The 19,656-nt window shown below is 40.0% G+C and overlaps 1 protein-coding gene across 1 annotated transcript in view; it reads right to left on the bottom strand.

Annotated features, from left to right (window-relative positions):
• The window catches only part of LOC117271561 (voltage-gated inwardly rectifying potassium channel KCNH6-like), a 414,055-nt gene that overhangs the window by 129,868 nt on the left and 264,531 nt on the right, over positions 1-19,656 (bottom strand). Inside the window, exons 10-12 of the mRNA XM_078172846.1 lie at positions 18,831-18,968; positions 15,322-15,476; positions 13,645-13,886 (exon numbers count right to left, since the gene is read on the bottom strand). Coding sequence (XP_078028972.1) covers positions 13,645-13,886; positions 15,322-15,476; positions 18,831-18,968 — 535 coding nt within the window. The remainder of the gene's footprint in view (positions 1-13,644; positions 13,887-15,321; positions 15,477-18,830; positions 18,969-19,656) is intronic.

Here is a 19,656-nt window from a genome sequence, read left to right as displayed (position 1 = left end):
GGGGGCGCTGTAAAATATAGGTAAAATGTGTTTAAATTTTATTTTCACCCATTTAACAATTAGATATTTAAAATATGGTTACACAAACTTCCAATTCTAAGAAAAACGCTACTCTTTGTTAAAAACTATAATTCCCTAAAGCCGCACCATAAAGCTTCATACAAATCAGCACCACATTTGTAGTTCTTCCGGTTTTCAACTTAGGGTTGAAAAATAGGGTTTAAAAAACATTGATATACTGTACTAGGTAGGGCCCTAGCTATAGCCCATACTTATGGGACGTGTGCTAATTACCTGTTCTTCCCTGAGCCCCTTTTTGAAGCTCCTGCTCAAAAATGACATGCTCAGAATAAACAGGGTATATCTCTGCAATTACAAGCTTTATGTGCATTATCACAATAAAGGTAACAGTTGTAAGAGTTCATCAGAAGTGTAAGCATCACTATAGATGCAACTGTGTCAGAGTAAATGCAGATGGAACACAGCATAAATGAAGGATATTTTTCCTCGCCTAAAAAACAACTTCATTTTATAGTAAATATCCCTTTGAAAATATGCAACAGTAGCCTAAAGACTTAAGCAAACCATGGAATAACATATGGACATCACTTGTGAGAAGTTTGATGCTGCTGAAGTAAAGCAGGGTAAAAATTTCAGAGGTTTTATAATGTCTAGGCTAGTACAGGTGAAATGACAGACAGATGGATGGTTTGTCTCTAACAAAATACTTTCTGTAGATGTGCTGCAAGAAGGATTAATGTTTAATATACATCTGCAGCCAGAACGCATTACGCTGTCAGTAGCTTTATGTGTAGGATGTGTTATCCAAATAAGGGCATGTACGTCATATATAGCAGATGAATGTGATTTCCCATCGATGAGATAAACGCCACCGTCTGTGCCAGCGCAGTGAGGGAGAAATGCACAGACTGCTTCATGTTGGAAGTGCTGTGGTCGGAATAACGGGCGGTTGGACTACCGGGTATGAAATCGGACGGTTGGAATAATGGCATTAAAATGGTCGGATTAATGGGCCGTTGACATTATGGGACTAAAACGATAAAACTCGCCATAGACCTGCATGGTCAGATTAGCGGGTAGTTGGAGTTATGGGTATTCGGACCTATGGGACGTCGGACTAACGCCTGGTCCCCCACTCTCCATTGGTCAATTCGGATGATTGACACCTCTATGGAACCGTCAGAGCCAATAGAATCAAGTTCTGGTGACCGCTTTTATGTCCATCACACAACTAGAGACGAGAAAGATGTGTGACGCTACACAACGGATAACCGCCTTCCTCCAATCAAAGCCCTTGAACCCTGGCCAAACCCGGGCCAAACCAACAGGAAAGTGTTCCCAAAGTATGCTGGGAGATGTAGTGCTTCAGTTTTAGCGGTTTTATCCCTGTGGATAATGTTTCTGCTATGTAAAGTAAGACAACATTTCTGGTCGTGTTTTTCAGATCAGATCTCCCCGCATTCTCTCCGTAAACATTATGGATATGTGACAGATCCATAAACTTGTATACCATTGTATCTTTCCGGATCCAGGTCCTTTTTGTCCAGTGAGATGGCTTCCCTGCTGAGTTCTATAAACACTTCTGGTCCAAGTTAGCCCCACTCTTCATGAAAACAATAACTGAGATAAACCAAAAATCAAGATTTCCCATACATATGAACACAGCCGTAATCTCATTGCTCCCGAAGCCTAACAAAGATCCAACCTTACCATCAAATTACCGCCCCATCTCCTTAATCAATGTTGACATAAAAATCATAAGTGAAGCTCTTGCTCAAAGGTTAGAAGTAGTCATCCCTCATATAATTAATTTTGATCAGACTGGTTTCATTAAAGGTAGATTTGCATCCAATAATACACACAGACTTTTTAACCTAATCCACTACTCATCACTTCAACAGGAAGATACCATCATAACCACATTAAATGCAGAGAACGCTTTCGACAAGGTAAACTGTTTTTTTCTGTTCTCCACATTACAAAAATTTGGCTTTGGGGAATAATTTATTAACTGGATTCAGACTTTGTACACTGCACCTTCAGCCATGGTCACCACCAATGGAATCACATCACAAACCTTCACACTGCACAGGGGGACTAGGCAGGGATGCCCACTCTCTCCCTTTCTATTCACCATCTTCATTGAACCGTTAGCAGCAGCAATCTGTCGGAACACTTGCATCAAAGGAATTCAAACACCTCAGACACAGCACAAAATTAGTTTATGCCGATGACATTTTACTTTTTCTACAAAACCCTCAATCATCCTTGCAAGAAACAATTAAACTTATCAAATCATTCTACAAGATCTCTGATTATTCAATAAACTGGAACAAATTCTCTATTTTACCATTACACAACACCAAATGGAATGCGGCAACCCATTCATCATCTATCCCATTATGCACGGGTCACATCACGTACTTAGGCATAAACATTTCCTCCAGGCTGCCAGAGCTGATTGGACTCAATTTCACCCCACTTGTAAAAACAATAGACAATGACAATACTCCCTAAAATAAATTATCTGCTTTCAATGACAATCCACCCCACCTCACCTCTACCTGGTTCAAATATTTAGACTCAATAATAACAAAATTTTACTGGAAAAATAAAACACCTAGGATCAAATTGACCACTGCAAAAACCAAAATTACAAGGAGGCCTAGATGCCCCAAACTTCTTACATTACTCTATAGCAAATCAACTGCAGTATATTTACAAATGGACACATCCCCATCACTCAGATATCACCTGGTTAGACACTGAACAAACACTTTGTAGAGACACTCATATCTCAGATATCCCATTTCTCAGTTAATCCATCAAACACCATCCATGTTTCAATGCAATTACAATAGCTTCGGCTCTGATAGCCTGGTGGAAATTCCACAAAATCACAAATTCCACTCTGGCACCCTCAAATTTCACCCCCATCTGGAACAACTCCGACTTCAAAAGTAACAAAAAACCTCTCAACTTTCACACATGGGCAGAAAACGGCATCACACATCTTAAACACATCTTCCATAGTAACACTCTGGTTTCATTTCCTGATTTGGTCCAGGAGTATGGCATTGGGAGCAATCAAAATCTGCAGTATCTCCAACTTAAATCATCCGTTCAATCAAAGATAGATATCAAATCTGTAAACCTAACTCTCCCCCCTGCAACCACAAGTTTAATTAACACCCCCTCCCTGAAAAAACTCCTCTCCAGAATATATAAAATAATACTGTCCTGTGACAAATCCATCTCCCTTCCATCAAACAAATGGGAACAAGACCTCTCGATTGCTCTTGATGCTGACTCTTGGACCCAAATCTGCAAAAACATGTATTTCATGACAAAAAATTCCAACCTCCAACTCATACAGTATAAAATACTTCACAGAACTCACTACAATGGGCAAAAAATGTTTAGAATGGGTTTCACATCTGACATATGCGCACACTGTTCACAAAATTGCTGTGATACATATATTCATGCCACCTGGCACTGCACACCTATCAAAGACTTTTGGAAAGAGGTCACAGAATCACTATCCCACTTCATGGGCTCCTGCATTCCATTATCACTCTGTCACTAGGAGACTTATCAACATTCAGCCTGGAAAAAACGTGCAATAGATTTCTCCTCGTAGCCCTAACTATCGCCAAGAAAACTATTCTCATGAACTGGAAATCAAGAAACACCATCCATCTGGCTCTCTGGAAAAATTTACTCACGGACTACATCTCTCTGGAAAATCTCTCACCTCCTCAAAACACAACAGATCGTCAGTCCTACAGGTCAGCCTTCAGTTAATTTCATCCATCTTGCCTGCCAGCCAATCTCCCAGTATCAACATTCCCACATACAGTACATGATGTGATGTAATGAGAGGCTGAGGACTCTTCTCTGACCCCCCTCATGACATCACATCACATTTCATCAGATCATGCACACATAATCAATCAATCAATCAATTAATCAATTTTATTTATAAAGCCCAATATCACAAATCACAATTTGCCTCACAGGGCTTTACAGCATACGACATCCCTCTGTCCTTTGGACCCTCACAGCGGATAAGGAAAAACTACCCCAAAAAAACCCTTTAACGGGGAAAAAAAAACGGTAGAAACCTCAGGAAGAGCAACTGAGGAGGGATCCCTCTTCCAGGACGGACAGACGAGCAATAGATGTCGTACAGAACAGATCAACATAATAAATTAACAGTAAACCGTATGACACAATGAGACAGAGAGAGAGAGAGAGAGAGAGAGAGAGAGAGAGAGAGGCAGAGACAGAGAGAGATGCAGGATAGACGGTAATGGCAGTAGCTTACAACAAGATTGAAAGTAATAATATTATAATTAATAATAATATATTAATATCTAATAGTATACATGTGTGACAATAATCATATGTGTATAATAACAGTAGAAGTATGACTAATGATAACAGCAGCAGCAGGAGGCATCTGGCAGCAGCACAACCACACACGTCACACTATCCAGGCACCGCTGCAATACGAGTTAACCTGAGAGACAGTGGAGCACAAAGGCTCCGGAGAAGAGGCCGAGTTAGTGACATCCAGAATGGCCGAGTTAGCAAGATGCAGTAATAGGACACGAGAGAGAGAGAGAGAGAGAGAGAGAGAGAGAGAGAGAGAGAGAGAGCGAGAGAGAAGGAGAGAAGCTGCCCGGTGTATTATAGGGGGTCCTCCGGCAGACTAGGCCTAAGTCAGCCTAACTAGGGGCTGGTACAAGGCAAGTCTGAGCCAGCCCTAACTATAATCTTTATCAAAGAGGAAAGTCTTAAGTCTAGTCTTAAATGTGGAGATGATGTCTGCCTCCCGGACCGTAACAGGAAGCTGATTCCACAGGAGAGGAGCCTGATAGCTGAAGGCTCTGGCTCCTGATCTACTTTTGGAGACTTTAGGGACCACGAGTAACCCTGCATTCTCAGAGCGCAGAGTTCTGGTGGGATAATATGGCACTATGAGCTCTTTAAGATATGACGGAGCTTGACCATTTAGAGCTTTATAAGTTAACAGTAGGATTTTAAATTCAGTTCTGGATTTTACAGGGAGCCAGTGCAGAGAAGCTAAAACAAGAGAAATATGATCATGTTTCTTAGTTCCTGTTAGTACACGTGCTGCTGCATTCTGAATAGCTGGAGAGTTTTTAAGGACTTACTAGAGCTATCAGATAATAGAGAGTTACAGTAATCCAGCCTTGAGGTAACAAAAGCGTGGACCAATTTTTCTGCATCTTTTCGGGTCAGGATAGGCCTAATTTTCGCAATATTACACAGATGAAAAAAATGCAGTCCGTGAGGTTTGTTTTAAATGAGAATTAAAAGACAAATCTTGATCAAATGTTACTCTGAGGTTTCTTACGGTAGTGCTAGAGGCCAGAGCAATGCCACTGAGAGAAACTATGTCATCAGATAAAGAGTCTCAGAGTTGTTTTGGGCCAAGAACAATAACTTCAGTTTTGTCTGAATTTAACATCAGGAAATTGGTGCTCATCCAGGTTTTTATGCCTTTAAGGCAATTATGAAGTTTAGTTAATTGATTACTTTCTTCTGGCTTCATCGATAAATACAATTGTCTATCATCTGCATTACAATGGAAATTTACAGAGTGATATCATAACCACACACTTACACATATACACATGCACACACACTAACACACATTATTGCACACACACACACACACACACACACACACACACTTAATAATTAAATATACACATGAGTCAGGGGATAAAAAATATATATGTATATATATATATATATATATATATGTCTACTTATTTTATTTATTATTACTATATTAATTGTATAGTAATCATATCTCTAACAACTGTAACAGTAATAATACATTTATTATTATGAATATTTTTTATGTTATGTCTCTTTATTCCCCCTCTCCATCTCTCTCTCTGTCTTTTCACCTTTCCCTTTACTCCCCCCCTAAGTCATTCATCAACAATTCCCCGTGCGCACACGCACACACATACACACACACACACACCCTGGTGGTGAGGGGGAGGATTTGGTGGGATGGGCATGCCAGTGGGTACGTGCTGGGCCCTGTGGCTCTAGGACAGGTGATGAGCTGGTGGACTGGGGAGCCCATAAGGGCAGAAAAAAAAAAAGAAAAACAAAAAAAAGTGTTTGTGGTGTGGTGCTCTGTGGCTCTGAGGCTCACTCCTCCGGGGTCTGGGAGCTGGCTACCACTTCACCCAGTGGGACGTTTGGGGTGGGCAGGCCCTCTCCCTTGGGTCTGGGGCTGCCTCCCCCAGAACACCGCCTGCTAACACAACGTCAACACTATAACTGCTCATTATAACTGAGCAAAGGCAAAATAACAAAAGAAAACAACAATAAAAATAAAAATCAATCAATTATTTAACAAAAATAAAAACTCCCTTGAATCTCTCCGGCCTCCAGTAGACACTAGTACAGGGCCCTGCAGCCCAGGACCATGCATGGGCTGCACGGCCCTGTACTAGTGTCTGCTGGCGTGCCCTCCCAGTGAAGGCAACCATGAATGGCAGCAGGGGGGAGAAAGACACCAATCTTAGGGCTTTTTCTAGCATTTACAGCGTCTCCATACTTTGTGCTACAGACTCCATTCCAACTCTCAAATGTTGCCACAGGTCTCATCTATTCACTCATGTTTTCATCTTTTTCATATCTTTTACCGTTTTTCATCTGTGCCTCTCAAAGTACCATGAGCAAAAGTGGAGAAATTCTCAGTTTACAATGGGTGTGTATTGCACGGAATGCTGTGAGCTAGAGTGGAGAGGGCTCTAAAAATCGTCTAAAACTTTTGTCTTTAACTCGCTGCCATGGCCACAATTTTCACTGTACACACACAATTTATACCACAAAACGTAGGAAAATTTGTCCAGCTCACAGATATGTTGACATGGAATCTCTCACACATACACATTTTTGCTGAGTGGCTCCAAAGCGAAGGGAACGCTGATTTTTTTCTCATTCACTCCCATGTAAACTCAGAGGAGAAATTTCTGGAAACAGCTGGGGTGCAACACATTTTAAACTCGCTCCCCTGACGACATTTTTGACTCGAGAAATATAAAACGCGACACGCGCGTTCACGAGACGTGGCTGTCTCTCAAAATCACTTTATTTTCTTGCTTGGACCAACGGTTTGGGTATGCGAAGCATTTGTTCGAGGACTTAAATCCCTTTATAAACAGCCTTTGGTGATCTGCTTTCCTGACGTGTCTGTGTCTGCCACAGGTGCGGGCAAGTCATTAATCGCCATGACAACGGCTGCACACACAGACACAGCCACAGGGCTCTCTGGTCTGTGTGTCTCACAATCTTTAAAGGACAGATTACAGCAGCAGAAACCTCATTTGAAACAGAACACACACATTATTAACCCCTACAGTGCCAAAATGGGCTCTCTAGCGCCACATAGGTGCACTAAACTGGCCACTGCAGCCCATAGGAATGTCGTATCAAGATCAAACCAAAACTGGAGTGTTCGACCTACAAATAACACGCTAACACCCATGACCTAAATCCAACAGGAAGTGAGCTATTTGTCCTTTCAAAGTAAGATCTTCCCTCAAACGTGCTCTTAAAAAAAAACACATCTCCTCCTACACCGTTTATTGTGTCGGCTTTAAAGACGCACACATACCAGTTCAACTGCTGCTAAACAGATCTTCTGTATAACTTTATCTCTCTCATGATCACATTATTTTGATGATTGGACCAGCGGTTTGGGAATGGGAAGAACTTCTTCGAGGAGTTAAATCTCCACTAAAACAGGTCTCTCTGTGTTCTGTCTGTCTCTCTCTGCTCTTCTGCCAGGTGCACCTACTTCATCACCATGGCAACCGCTGTCACACACAAACTCACAGAAACATGATGTCTGTGCGTGTCTACATCTTACATGCAGACATGACATGGGCACAATCTCCATTTTAACCCTTCAGGTGTCACAGTTTATTGAGGAAAATATTCCATTTTCATTTCAACATTTCAAAAGGCTGTGGCTTGAAAGTGGTGAGAGATAAAGGCATACTGTAAATGAGAAAAATATTCATCATGACCCAAAGTTTGTCATGGGATTAAATGAACTCATCTAATTTGCATATTGTAACATCACTAGGCAGCGGCCATATTGGATTTCATACATCTCAGTAAAACAACATTTTGAACATATTTACACAGTAAATTTATTTTGTTTTGTGTTGTTTTTGTTGTCTCTTCCTCAAAATAAAGGACGAGGAATCTGATGGGAATAAATTCACTCATCTAATTGGCATATCGTGACATCACTCATCCATACCTACAGCTACAGAAAGCATTCAAACATCAAAATGTTCAGCTCTGTAAGGATTTTCTGATGTTTGTGGCAACATGTTTGATATTTCTAAATAATTCACAGTGACGACATAAGCTGGGGGCTGAAATGGGCGCGAGTGCGAGGTCCCGCCAAACGCTGCTTGCAGCTTTAATTTGATTTATATACTATTATTATGCATGTGTATATAGCTATATATATATATATATATATATATATATATATATATATATATATACATATACAGTACAGGCCAAAAGTTTGGACACACCTTCTCATTCAATGCGTTTTCTTTATTTTCATGACTATTTACATTGTAGATTCTCAATGAAGGCATCAAAACTATGTATGAACACATGTGGAGTTATGTACTTAACAAAAAAAGGTGAAATAACTGAAAACATGTTTTATATTCTAGTTTCTTCAAAATAGCCACCCTTTGCTCTGATTACTGCTTTGCACACTCTTGGCATTCTCTCCATGAGCTTCAAGAGGTAGTCACCTGAGATGGTTTTCCAACAGTCTTGAAGGAGTTCCCAGAGGTGTTTAGCACTTGTTGGCCCCTTTGCCTTCACTCTGCGGTCCAGCTCACCCCAAACCATCTCGATTGGGTTCAGGTCCGGTGACTGTGGAGGCCAGGTCATCTGCCGCAGCACTCCATCACTCTCCTTCTTGGTCAAATAGCCCTTACACAGCCTGGAGGTGTGTTTGGGGTCATTGTCCTGTTGAAAAATAAATGATCGTCCAACTAAACGCAAACTGGATGGGATGGCATGTCGCTGCAGGATGCTGTGGTAGCCATGCTGGTTCAGTGTGCCTTCAATTTTGAATAAATTCCCAACAGTGTCACCAGCAAAACACCCCCACACCATCACACCTCCTCCTCCATGCTTCACAGTGGGAACCAGGCATGTGGAATCCATCCGTTCACCTTTTCTGCGTCTCACAAAGACACGGTGGTTGGAACCAAAGATCTCAAATTTGGACTCATCAGACCAAAGCACAGATTTCCACTGGTCTAATGTCCATTCCTTGTGTTTCTAGGCCCAAACAAATCTCTTCTGCTTGTTGCCTCTCCTTAGCAGTGGTTTCCTAGCAGCTATTTGACCATGAAGGCCTGATTGGCGCAGTCTCCTCTTAACAGTTGTTCTAGAGATGGGTCTGCTGCTAGAACTCTGTGTGGCATTCATCTGGTCTCTGATCTGAGCTGCTGTTAACTTGCGATTTCTGAGGCTGGTGACTCGGATGAACTTATCCTCAGAAGCAGAGGTGACTCTTGGTCTTCCTTTCCTGGGTCGGTCCTCATGTGTGCCAGTTTCATTGTAGCGCTTGATGGTTTTTGCGACTCCACTTGGGGACACATTTAAAGTTTTTGCAATTTTCCGGACTGACTGACCTTCATTTCTTAAAGTAATGATGGCCACTCGTTTTTCTTTAGTTAGCTGATTGGTTCTTGCCATAATATGAATTTTAACAGTTGTCCAATAGGGCTGTCGGCTGTGTATTAACCTGACTTCTGCACAACACAACTGATGGTCCCAACCCCATTGATAAAGCAAGAAATTCCACTAATTAACCCTAATAAGGCACACCTGTGAAGTGGAAACCATTTCAGGTGACTACCTCTTGAAGCTCATGGAGAGAATGCCAAGAGTGTGCAAAGCAGTAATCAGAGCAAAGGGTGGCTATTTTGAAGAAACTAGAATATAAAACATGTTTTCAGTTATTTCACCTTTTTTTGTTAAGTACAGTACAGGCCAAAAGTTTGGACACACCTTCACATTCAATGCGTTTTCTTTATTTTCATGACTATTTACATTGTAGATTCTCACTGAAGGCATCAAAACTATGAATGAACACATGTGGAGTTATGTACTTAACAAAAAAAGGTGAAATAACTGAAAACATGTTTTATATTCTAGTTTCTTCAAAATAGCCACCCTTTGCTCTGATTACTGCTTTGCACACTCTTGGCATTCTCTCCATGAGCTTCAAGAGGTAGTCACCTGAAATGGTTTCCACTTCACAGGTGTGCCTTATCAGGGTTAATTAGTGGAATTTCTTGCTTTATCAATGGGGTTGGGACCATCAGTTGTGTTGTGCAGAAGTCAGGTTAATACACAGCCGACAGCCCTATTGGACAACTATTAAAATTCATATTATGGCAAGAACCAATCAGCTAACTAAAGAAAAACGAGTGGCCATCATTACTTTAAGAAATGAAGGTCAGTCAGTCCTGAAAATTGCAAAAACTTTAAATGTGTCCCCAAGTGGAGTCGCAAAAACCATCAAGCGCTACAACGAAAATGGCACACATGAGGACCGACCCAGGAAAGGAAGACCAAGAGTCACCTCTGCTTCTGAGGATAAGTTCATCCGAGTCACCAGCCTCAGAAATCGCAAGTTAACAGCAGCTCAGATCAGAGACCAGATGAATGCCACACAGAGTTCTAGCAGCAGACCCATCTCTAGAACAACTGTTAAGAGGAGACTGTGCCAATCAGGCCTTCATGGTCAAATAGCTGCTAGGAAACCACTGCTAAGGAGAGGCAACAAGCAGAAGAGATTTGTTTGGGCCTAGAAACACAAGGAATGGACATTAGACCAGTGGAAATCTGTGCTTTGGTCTGATGAGTCCAAATTTGAGATCTTTGGTTCCAACCACCGTGTCTTTGTGAGACGCAGAAAAGGTGAACGGATGGATTCCACATGCCTGGTTCCCACTGTGAAGCATGGAGGAGGAGGTGTGATGGTGTGGGGGTGTTTTGCTGGTGACACTGTTGGGAATTTATTCAAAATTGAAGGCACACTGAACCAGCATGGCTACCACAGCATCCTGCAGCGACATGCCATCCCATCCGGTTTGCGTTTAGTTGGACGATCATTTATTTTTCAACAGGACAATGACCCCAAACACACCTCCAGGCTGTGTAAGGGCTATTTGACCAAGAAGGAGAGTGATGGAGTGCTGCTGCAGATGACCTGGCCTCCACAGTCACCGGACCTGAACCCAATCCAGATGGTTTGGGGTGAGCTAGACCGCAGAGTGAAGGCAAAGGGGCCAACAAGTGCTAAACACCTCTGGGAACTCTTTCAAGACTGTTGGAAAACCATTTCAGGTGACTACCTCTTGAAGCTTATCGAGAGAATGCCAAGAGTGTGCAAAGCAGTAATCAGAGCAAAGGGTGGCTATTTTGAAGAAACTAGAATATAAAACATGTTTTCAGTTATTTCACCTTTTTTTGTTAAGTACATAACTCCACATGTGTTCATTCATAGTTTTGATGCCTTCAGTGAGAATCTACAATGTAAATAGTCATGAAAATAAAGAAAACGCATTGAATGAGAAGGTGTGTCCAAACTTTTGGCCTGTACTGTATATGTGTATAAATATGTGTGTGTGTGTATGTGTATATGTGCATATGTATGTATGTATGTATGTATGTATATATATATATATATATATATATATATATATATATATATATATACATTTATTACACGGCTCTATTAAATACTGTATTCTGATTGGTCAGTCACGGCATTTAGAGGTCTGATATTACTGTGTAATGACCGTTGCTTTGCTATGTAGCCCAGCGCTGCTAGGGACACTGCCCTGACAACAGTTACTTTTTTATTGGGCTATTGTAGTGCAGATTCAGCTGTTGCTGGCAGTTTTTTTTCTCTACTCCCAATTTAATTTATAAATCAATAAAAATCGTATAATTAATCAATATCCTGTCTTAAATTATTTATTTAACTGATAATTAGCGGTGAAATAAGCGGGATAATGTATAATGAGCCGTTGAATACTGGGAAAACAACTCCCGGGAGTTATTTTCCCAGTATTCACCGGCTCATTATACATTATCCCTTACATATATGTATGTATATATGTGTATATGTGTATGTATGTATATATACATATATATATATATATATATATATATATATATATATATATTATTTATAATTATACACCCCCCATTTCTCTTTGTAATTTCCTTTCTCCTTAATCTCTCTCTCTATATATCTTTTTCTCTCTTTCTCTTACTATATTACTGACTGTATTACTATATATATGTCTATATCATTGTTCTTCTTATTATTATTATCATTATTGTAATCATTGTCATAATTGTTACTGTTATTGCTATTTCTATTATTATTAGTATCACTGGTAGTAGTTTCAGATTATTATTCCGCATTACCCTGACCCAACTGTTTCTTCATTTTTTTTTTGGTGCCCTCCTCAGGTTTTATTATGGCTCTTTATGCGACGGAATGTTCAGGGCTTGAGTAGGGGACTGAACTGTCAGAGTGCAGAGAGCTTCTTAAACATTTCTCTTTAACTTGCTGTCACATCCACAATTTTCACTCTACATACATATTTTTTGGTCAAAATGGAGTAAAATGTGTGCTCTTTCAAACAATATTACTTTGGAAGCAATCATTTGGCACAGTGAGCCTGAAAGTGAGAACTGACGCAGTCAACTCAATGAGACTATAAATCAGGATGACAGCAGATCATACCAGTTTTCTAACCTGCGTCCATGCTCACATATTTTACACTACAGACACAAATTTTACACCGCTTACTCCTCAGGTTGTCTTCTCTCTCAGAGTATAAATTATAATGATCTAGTTTATTGTTTTTGAGGAAAGGTCACCAGTTTGAGAGATGCACTTCAGCTAAATCTCTGTGACATGAACTGCCTCTTCCAGGAGTCACTGAGCAGTTACAATTACCATGGCAACCTGAGCTCATAAGTGCAGTGCGACACACACACTGGACCAATTTCCACTCTTTCAACTATTCCTATTACTTCCCCTTATTCTTACACATATGAGACAGCATTGCAGTGTGGCATCAGCTTTTCAAGAACCTTGAGATATTCCACCGTATTGGTATCATTGAACTTTTTAGTGACATTCATACTTATTTGACCCCTTTGAACTTTTGTAGCTATTCCTATGGCTTTATCTTCTTCTTATACGTTTATGCCAGCATTGCAGTATAGCGTAAGCTTTTGAATTTTTTTTTTTAAATTTTCTACATCATTCTTACATTAATGGTATTAAACAACATTTGAAGCAAGCATTGCAGTCTAGTGTCAGCTATTTAGCATGTAACATTTACACCCGCAATTTATCTCTAGTTTTTCTCTAGTTTCAAACCAAATTGCTGTTACTTTAGCTAGTTTTCCTGATGTGGCCAAGAAGTCCTTTTTTTCAATTTCTTATTCTGTTTGTTTGTTTTTGTTTTTTGTGGAACTCACCTCCAATAAGCATGACGCAGATGGAGAAGATCTTTTCAGAGTTGGTGTTTGGGGAGACATTCCCGAAGCCTACACTGGTCAGACTACTGAAGGTGAAGTACAAAGCTGTGACATATTTATCTCTGATGGAAGGACCTGACCCGATGATGGAGTCATTGTACAGCTTCCCTAGCTGCTCACCCAGATTATCCAACCAGCCAATTCCAGCCGAGGTCGACCGCTCCACATTACCTATGGCATACCTGCGGTAAGAAGACATGTAAAATGCGCCTCTTATACACACTGCGATGGGAAGCAGCATCTTCAACACTGCCTGACACACCTCTGCCTGAAAATAAGCTTGAAATATTTATTTTTCAGTAACAATTCTTTCATGGTGTCATTTATAAAAAAGAGTATTTGGAAGCCTACGATATTTGACCTACAGTTAAAACTTGTCATGTAACTATGATGTAACAAAATGACCATAAAAACAGGTTTTTACAACAGCAAAATTCTGTTTAGTCCACATTTTGTACCCACACAAAACTATTGTATAATAAAGAATACATAACCAGACTCAATAAATACTTGCTCAGACCTTTTCTATTACATATAAAAAATATAAAGCTGTAATAAATATTTTTCCTAATTGAAATCTACAGCTGATGAAAAGACATTCAGAAGGCGAGAGTTAAAAAAAAAATCTATAAACCTTTTGTTTTTTGTTAATTCTGATTTTTAAAAGCTATAATGAACATATAAAAATGTTTTTACAGTAAAATCAAATTACTGCACTCCTGGAAAATCCGTGTGGAACTTTCTTAGTGGAATTGTATTCCTGGTATTCAGCGGCAAACAACATGGCTTCCTCCGTACACATTCATTTTTTATCTTATTTTTTTACAAACTAAATATACCACCAGCTCTGACATCTCATTTTTAGATGTCAACAAGATTTTTTAGTCTGATGAAATCACAATAACGTATTGATTTTATCAATGTTCACATACAAAGCATTCCAGAGAAAACTGCAACTCCAACAAACCATACAGTGAAGTCAAATGGCAATCATATAATTCTATATCGTAAAAACAAAAGCCAGAAAATACAACTGACTTTTAACTTCTTATTTTTAAGACAAAATGTTCTAAATCACTCCCATCTGTTGAATTATTCATGACTTACTTTGAAAATGACATTGAGTCTCTTACACTGTCTATCAGTAATAGAAAATATGTGCATACAATTAGTCTGCTTTAGGAAATACTTAAAAAGGTTATTTTTGTTTATTCTTTTGCATATCTATGTTGTTTATCTATACATAACTTTTATTATTATGTAAATCATTACATGTATTATTATTATTGTTGTTGTTATTTTTTTATCCTTTCTCACATCTCACATCATCCCAGTTTTTCTTTTTTCACACACCATGTCTTAATCTTTGTATAAAACTTATGCATTTTAGTTTTATATTCTTTACCAATGTACATTTCATATATATATTTCATATATACTGTAACAATGATTAAATTGATATCTGGTTCTTATGTCACCCATGTCTTATGTCACATATGTTCTTCACTGCTGTGCCCAGAAAGACCTGTAGGGAACTCCGCTTCTATTTTAATCAACACAGCTAGCTAGCAAGTGTGGCGTTGAGTTAATACTGCAGGACAAATTAGAGTTAAATACCAGATGCAGGCCAGCCAGTGAGCGATGAGGGCAAAGGTGCACATGAGGAGGAAGAGGACAGCTGCACCATACTCTGAGTAACGGTCCAACTTCCTGGCGACACGAACCAATCGCAGTAGCCGGGCTGTCTTCAGTAAGCCGATCAGTGTGGTGGTCTGTTAGGAGGAAGAGACAGAGAGCAGCAATTATATTATGTTGCCGTACATCATCTGTAGACCACACCATGTACATTTAATGTAAAACAGATCATCTTTGTCACAAAAGGCCAGCTTCCTGTTGTGAGTAGGTGGGACTATGACATTAACAGTAACATTTCACTATTAGCCTAGCTTGTTTTATTTTTTGCCTGACAAATGTGAGTATTTATAATTCCTCATGACATATTTTACACCTCATAAGTAACAAAGTTCATGTATACCTAACACGCACTCAGAGCACGCAATTTGACCCATTCTCACACCACACGCCACACTTGACATTTCTCACGCTTATATTTCCCCATTCAATACTCTATATTTATTTTTTTCATGATAATAAACTTTGGTCCTCGCGGCTTGCTGTAGTTCGAGTAACTCTGATTGACTGACTGAGATAACCAATCCCAGACCAATCCATCAGTCCTTTGTGCCTAAATCTAACCAACCACGAAAGGCACCACGCAATATAAACCAATCAGAAGCAACGTAAGGCGGGTCTTGGCGTCTCTAACTATCTTTCACACACAACAGCGCCGACATTTAAAACCCACTCGACGTTCTCCTGCTTGCTAGAAGATGGACGGTAGGTAACTACCCAATTTTGTTAACTGTTGATTCGCTGTTTCTCCTTGAGTTTCCTAGTTAATATGTACTGTTTTAAGGCTGCTATAAGTCTATCATTGTCCTGTATTTGTTGCAGAGCTGTGTAACATTTATTTGCGTCTTCTCTTGGCCAGTTCACACTTGAAAAAGAGACTCTAACGTTAGTCTCAATGTGTGTGTGTCAGAGTTACAGACTTGTAAATATCAATTTAGACCCCCCTAAAGCAGTGTTTCTCAAAATTCTAAATTTCAAGGTCTGTCCTTAACTCTGACAGTGTACAAATGGAACCAAATGGACCCACTTGGGTCCATTTGGTTCCATTTGTACACTGTCAGAGTTACAGACCTTGTAAGGGTCAATTTAGACCCCCCTAAAGGAACCCACAGAGTCCCTGGAATCCACTTTGAGAACCACTGTAAAACAGTATTCAATCAAACAGTAACATGTAGCTATCTTTTGAAAGATGCTAGGTAAGAGGAAGAGACAGCAGAGAGATCTGCTGTCATTCTGGGCAGTGCCAGTGACAACCCCCCCTTATGCACCCCCTGAAAATGAGAGTGCAGAGGGCACAGAAGAGACAGAAGATCAAGACAGATCAGAAGAGATTGAGGACAGTGAGAACGAAGATGTAGAAGAGATACAAATTGAGAACACAGAGACAGAGGATGAGGATTTCTGGTTAATTAAGACTAGCATTAAGAGGCCACAGTGCAGGGAGAGTCGCTGGCATGGAGGTGAGGACATCAGTCTTAAGGTAAAAATCGACGTTAAAACAGGCCAAATCGATGTTAAAAAAGGCCAAATTTTTTCCGAACGCATCATGACACTAAAGTCTCACTCTTGTCATTTTCTGAAACTTGGCAGCCCTGCGCACTTCTCTACTGAGTGTCCAGTAGTGATAATAGCATAATTATCCAGATTCTATTTAACTACTAACAAACGTTTATTTTTTCCACTGCATGTAGATTATAAACCCTTGTATATAAAAAACACTCATTGCAATCAGTTGAAAAAAAAAACAAACAAACAAACAAACAAACAAAACAAGACATTATAGGTTTTTATCAAGAAAGACAGCAGCTCCCACATTTGCTTGCATTTGTTTACAGGCAAGTCTGACCTTTTCAATATGGCAGCGCTGCAGACGCATCGCTGCAAGGGGCTGACACAGTCAATGTGGCATCTATGTATGAAGGAAAACCTGCTACTTTTTGGTTCCAGCTGAGGATAAACTTTTTCAGGTTCTGAACCAATTTATTTTTAGTCAAAATGCTCAGAACAGTTCTCAATTAGGTGTACTGGCTCCATGTTGGTAGAAAAGGGGCAACAGAGAGCAGGAGGAAAGGCTGCAGCATAATAGTAAATTACTTTAAAAACATTAAAAAAGTAGGTAACAGATAGCTTTTAGCTTCTCTGCACTGGCTCCCTGTAAAATCCAGAGTTGAATTTAAAATCCTACTGTTAACTTATAAAGCTCTAAATGGTCAGGCTCCATCATATCTTAGAGAGCTCATAGTGCCCTATAATCCCACTAGAACACTGCGCTCTGAGAATGCAGGGTTACGCGTGGTCCCTAAAGTTACCAAAAGTAGATCAGGAGCCAGGGCCTTCAGCTATCAGGTTCCTATCCTGTGGAATCATCTTCCTGTTGCGGTCCGGGAGGCAGACACCGTCTCCACATTTAAGACTAGACTTAAGACTTTCCCCTTTGATAAAGCTTACAGTTAGGGCCGGCTCAGACTTGCCTTGTACCAGCCCCTAGTTACTATACTTTCAGCTTATTGTACCATCAAAATGTGTTCAGAGGCTAAAAGTATCTGGGATGTAGTATGTTAGTACAGTATATAAATTAACATCCGCTACAGCATTGTTTAGAATTTAATTTCAGTTTTCATTTATATTTATAAAGCCCAATATCACAAATCACAATTTGCATCAAGGGCTTTACAGCATACAACATCTCTCGGTCCTTGGACCCTCACTACATGTAGGGAGGAACTCCCCCCAAAAAAGCCTTTAGCAAGGAAAAAATGGTAAAAGCAACATGAATGAATTACTATCACAGACTATAACATACCTGAGTTGGATGGGGTAATGGGAATATTTAGTAAATCGAAAAATTTAATTTTGATTTAATAAATATCTGGAGGACATTGATTTATGTTTTCTTAATATCTGGGTGAAATTGATATAATCTTACTAAATATCTGGTTAAAATTAAGTTGGCCTTACCACATAAAATTAATTATTTCAGTTCATATTTCAGCACATTGTTGCTTAAATCCACACATTTGCCTTTATTCTTATTTACCTGTAACTGCAGAACTTCACAATTTTGCCACTCCTCTAATTAATGCCAAATGTTGTCAGATTCCAAGCATCCCAGTTCCCTTAAAAATGCAACTATACTGAAGAATTTTCCAGAGCGGCAAGCAGTGATGAACTGGCCCTCGTGCATTCCCGCACATCTGGGGTTCATGATGGGAGGCCATCCGGGCGCAGTGACCTTTGGGCCCTGGCACTTTTGTGCGTGGGCCCTAATAAATAAGACTGTTGTTAAGTCAGTGGCTTCCAAGTGTTCTTTTCTTTCTCTCATGCTCCCCTTTCCCTGCAATCCCAATAGTCTCTCCTCCCTACTATCCCACTTTTTACAAAAACCTCAATTTCTCACCACACCCTCATCTATCCTCTTCTTTCCCCCGCCCTACCTCTCCTTCTGCACCTCCTCTAACCACCTCCTCTCCTGAGCGGTAGATGAGGAGATCAAAAGGAATGGCTGCCACCATATCAATGAGGAACCACCCTTTGAAGTAGTGGACAGCTATCCGAGAAGACTGGCTCACTACCTGAGGAGACAACAGAGCACAAGCAGTAGGCCACGTGTGTCATCACATTTAAATAACCACTTTCACAGAGAAAGCGTAGATTTGACTAAGAATTCCATAACCTTGTCAATTGAGAGTGGGGACCATTCACCTATATATTCATAATTTCTTTTCTTAAGAAATTTGTGTTTGGTAGATTTTTTTCTTTGTTGTAACAATGCTTCTTGGCAATAAATCTTGTACCCTTGGAAAGCCTGTTCATTTTCCTTTTAAATGGTGCAACCTAAGAAACATGTATTTGTGGGATGAGCAGCAGAGCTGAGTATTGCAGCAGAGCTGAGTATTGCTGATTTTTTTGTTTGTTTGTTTTTTTGCTGTTGACTCTTGTTTGGTGTTGTTTGGTGGATTGGATGATTGAAGTCTGAAGAAACATGACATATTGGCAATTTAAGAATTTATTCATTTAACAAACAGGAGCCTCAGTAGCATGCGGAAAAAGCAGACACAGCCACAACAGCCTGGCACCTCCTCCTCATGCTGGTCACCAGCCTGGTCACACACTGCTGTAGAATGGCATCCCATTCTTCAACAAGCAACTGTCAGCTAACGTGGTTGTGTTGGTCACTCTGGCATGAACAGCACACCCAAGCTGATCCCATAAGTGTTCAATGGGGCTCAGGTCAGGACTGCTGGCAGGCCATTCCATCCT

The sequence above is a fragment of the Epinephelus lanceolatus genome, chromosome 12 (genome assembly GCF_041903045.1).
Source record: "Epinephelus lanceolatus isolate andai-2023 chromosome 12, ASM4190304v1, whole genome shotgun sequence".
NCBI classification, from domain to species: domain Eukaryota; kingdom Metazoa; phylum Chordata; class Actinopteri; order Perciformes; family Serranidae; genus Epinephelus; species Epinephelus lanceolatus.
The sequence above is the reverse complement of the archived record's forward strand: the minus strand, read 5'-3'. Positions and strand labels throughout refer to the sequence as shown.